The 2,984-nt window shown below is 34.5% G+C and overlaps 1 protein-coding gene across 1 annotated transcript; it reads left to right on the top strand.

Moving 5' to 3' along the window:
* The first annotated feature begins 1,028 nt into the window (after positions 1-1,028).
* LOC127118787 (histone H4) lies at positions 1,029-1,524 on the top strand. The gene has a single exon (XM_051049041.1). The coding sequence runs from the start codon at positions 1,110-1,112 to the stop codon at positions 1,419-1,421; it is 312 nt and encodes a 103-aa protein (XP_050904998.1). The 5' UTR covers positions 1,029-1,109; the 3' UTR covers positions 1,422-1,524.
* Positions 1,525-2,984: the final 1,460 nt, after the last annotated feature.

Here is a 2,984-nt window from a genome sequence, read left to right as displayed (position 1 = left end):
ATTTGAGAATATACCAATGCAATGTATTATGGACTTTCTCTCTAACTAGTCCTTTCGTCAAACATCTGTTAAGTTCCATCAGTGCATACATGATCCACTCTTATAGCTACTTTAGATATCCACTCTTTAACAATGATGTGTTTTCTTCTTACTTGACGCCTCTTACCATTATAACAATAGTTCTTAATTTTTGCAATAGCTGCATTACTATTGCAGTGGATCGAAACAACTAGCCTATGTTTTTCCCACAAAAGGATCATAATTAGCAAACATCTTAATCAACTTAGTTCTTCATTAACACTCTCCTTATTCCTATTTATAGTTAAACAATGAATATGAAAAACAATTTTTTTTTCTTATAAATAGAATTAGAGAAAATAATTGTTATGGCTATTATTTCAGATCTCCATTGTTGACTAAACCAAAAAATTATATTTATTTGATTTCAAACATATAAGAGCTCTATACTAAATATATAACCACTAGTTAATTTATAAAAAGTGACACAATTTTTGAAACAAATCTAATGTGACAATTATAAAAGGATTGGAAGATTAGCCAATGAAATAATTTTGAGATTTTATTTGTTTTGCAATTTATTTATTTTTTATTATTTATTTAAAATTTATGTTAGTTTTACTAATTAACAAAAAGAAAAAATATTTTTAAAGTGCATCATTATATTAGAGAGAAAATCAAATACTATTAACTCTAAAAATACAAAAAAAAAAAATCTATTTTATATTTTTATTATTTTGAAAATGCTGAAAAAATTAGTAGCAGTATTATATTACTACTTGAAAAGTGAATCTCCACCAAATTATTAAATCGGTAAATCTGCTTAGCGCTACTTCGTAAAATTAAAACCCAGCCACCCTGGCGATCCATGTGATACCCATTTTTTCATCACTCAGCCAATCATTCATAATCCAAGGGTTCATATCTTCGAGTAGATCTTTCACACGGATAACCACCCAATCCAACGGCAAAAACATTTGTCATCTCAAACTTTATATAAACCCCCTCGTATATCTCCACAGAATAAACATCATCCACTCATCGAAATTTCTAATTAGTTAGCAGCTAAGAAATCTTGCAAGAAACCAAGCATGTCAGGAAGAGGTAAAGGAGGAAAGGGTCTTGGGAAGGGTGGAGCCAAGCGTCACCGCAAAGTTCTTAGAGATAACATTCAAGGAATTACGAAACCCGCTATTCGTCGTCTTGCTAGACGTGGTGGTGTGAAGCGTATAAGTGGATTGATCTATGAAGAAACTCGTGGTGTTCTCAAGATCTTTCTCGAGAATGTTATTCGTGATGCTGTCACTTACACTGAACATGCTCGCCGCAAAACAGTTACTGCTATGGATGTTGTTTATGCGCTCAAGAGACAGGGCAGGACCCTTTACGGTTTTGGGGGTTAGGTTAAATGTTAGCTATTAGTAATAGTTTGTTGAATCAACATCAGCTAGTTGATTTAATCTCAGCTTGTTCAATTTAAATTTTAATGAATATTTTCTTAGTCTACTGGCTTTGTACAATTGTTTACTTTATTTACGGTTACCTGCTTATCATTGTCACTTGTTGGCTGATTCCAATTTAATTTTATGTTTACAATTGCAAAATAAGCAGGGAACCGTAAATGAAGTAAACAATTATAAATAACAGAGAATAATCAAATTTTATCTCGTATCCGGATAAACTGCAAGTGATTCTGGCAATAAACTACTCATACGAATACCGCACTCTAGAGCTACAAAAACTAAAAACAGAATGGATTCCCAAGGTGACAAAAGAGCAATAACAGAGAATAATCAAAGCTGACATGTGGCTGGGGCATTCTACTTTTACCGACCCAAAACATATCAGAAATTAGTCATCCAACAATTTATGACATGTCCTTTGGTTCAGTACTATTGTAAGATGTTATTCATAATTTTAGATTTTATGTCCTTCTCTCCTTGAAAGAACCCCACAAACTTATTCCGCTGGGCACGCTTTGGGTATGTTTGTTTCGGTTCTAACATAGAGATTCCTGAGAATGTAAGGTTGATATTCCTTTGTTTTGTAGATGGAAATAAAATATTCCTCAGTTTCATTCTGATACAATTTTTTATTTATTTAAATTTTGATATTAAACTTGGAATTTTGCTTATGTATTTCGTGTTGAACACCATCATTGTGTATTGAAATACAACTTACTTTAGATTGTTCTTATCATATATCAGTGCTGTCTGTCTGCGTTACATAGGTACATGTACGTATCCAGTATCCGTATGAGTAGGGCTGGACAAACACCCGCAAAAACTGGAAAAAAAGAGAAGGAATTAGGCGGGTTCAAACGGCCCAACGGGTTTACCGGGTGATGAAACCAGGTTCAATCGAATTTAAATGAGCGGGCCCGGATAGTAAAGATTGGACCGCGGGTACCCTGACCCGCCCAAATGACACACAACCTAAAAGTTTTAATGTGCATGAGTAGTACATTAAACTATGTCGTTTTGTACTACTCCCTCAACCCTCTTGTCTCATTCACTCTCGCTCAGTATTTCTCTCACGGTGATGACGAGAAACCCTAGCAGCTCCTCTCCACTCACTGCTCATCGTCACTCATCGCCACCATAACTCCACCCAAAAGAACATCGCCCCACCACCATTAACTCCACCTCGGCGAACACCACCACCACCACTCTCATCTCTTTTTTTCACTGACTTTTACGACGAGCAACAACATTTGAACTTGTGGTCTGATCTTCTTTCTTCTATTGTTTGACTTTCGGTTGCAAGGTTTGTGAATTTTATTCAATTTCAGAGTTTTTTACTTTTAGGTTTTTTCTACTATTGTTCTACTTTCAAATTTCAAATAATTTGAACTATTGTTTTGTGACACTGATGTGTTTATTTGGGTATATGGAGCATGGAAACAATAGCAGTCAAAGAACTCAAAGAACCATAGAGCAAGATCCACTAAACTGTAAGTGTATTCA

Source organism: Lathyrus oleraceus, chromosome 2 (assembly GCF_024323335.1).
Source record: "Lathyrus oleraceus cultivar Zhongwan6 chromosome 2, CAAS_Psat_ZW6_1.0, whole genome shotgun sequence".
NCBI lineage: Eukaryota > Viridiplantae > Streptophyta > Magnoliopsida > Fabales > Fabaceae > Lathyrus > Lathyrus oleraceus.
The sequence above is the reverse complement of the archived record's forward strand: the minus strand, read 5'-3'. Positions and strand labels throughout refer to the sequence as shown.

Excerpts from the sequence above, each read along its gene's own strand:
- LOC127118787 (XM_051049041.1), top strand. The coding sequence starts at position 1,110 with ATGTCAGGAAGAGGTAAAGGAGGAAAGGGTCTTGGGAAGGGTGGAGCC.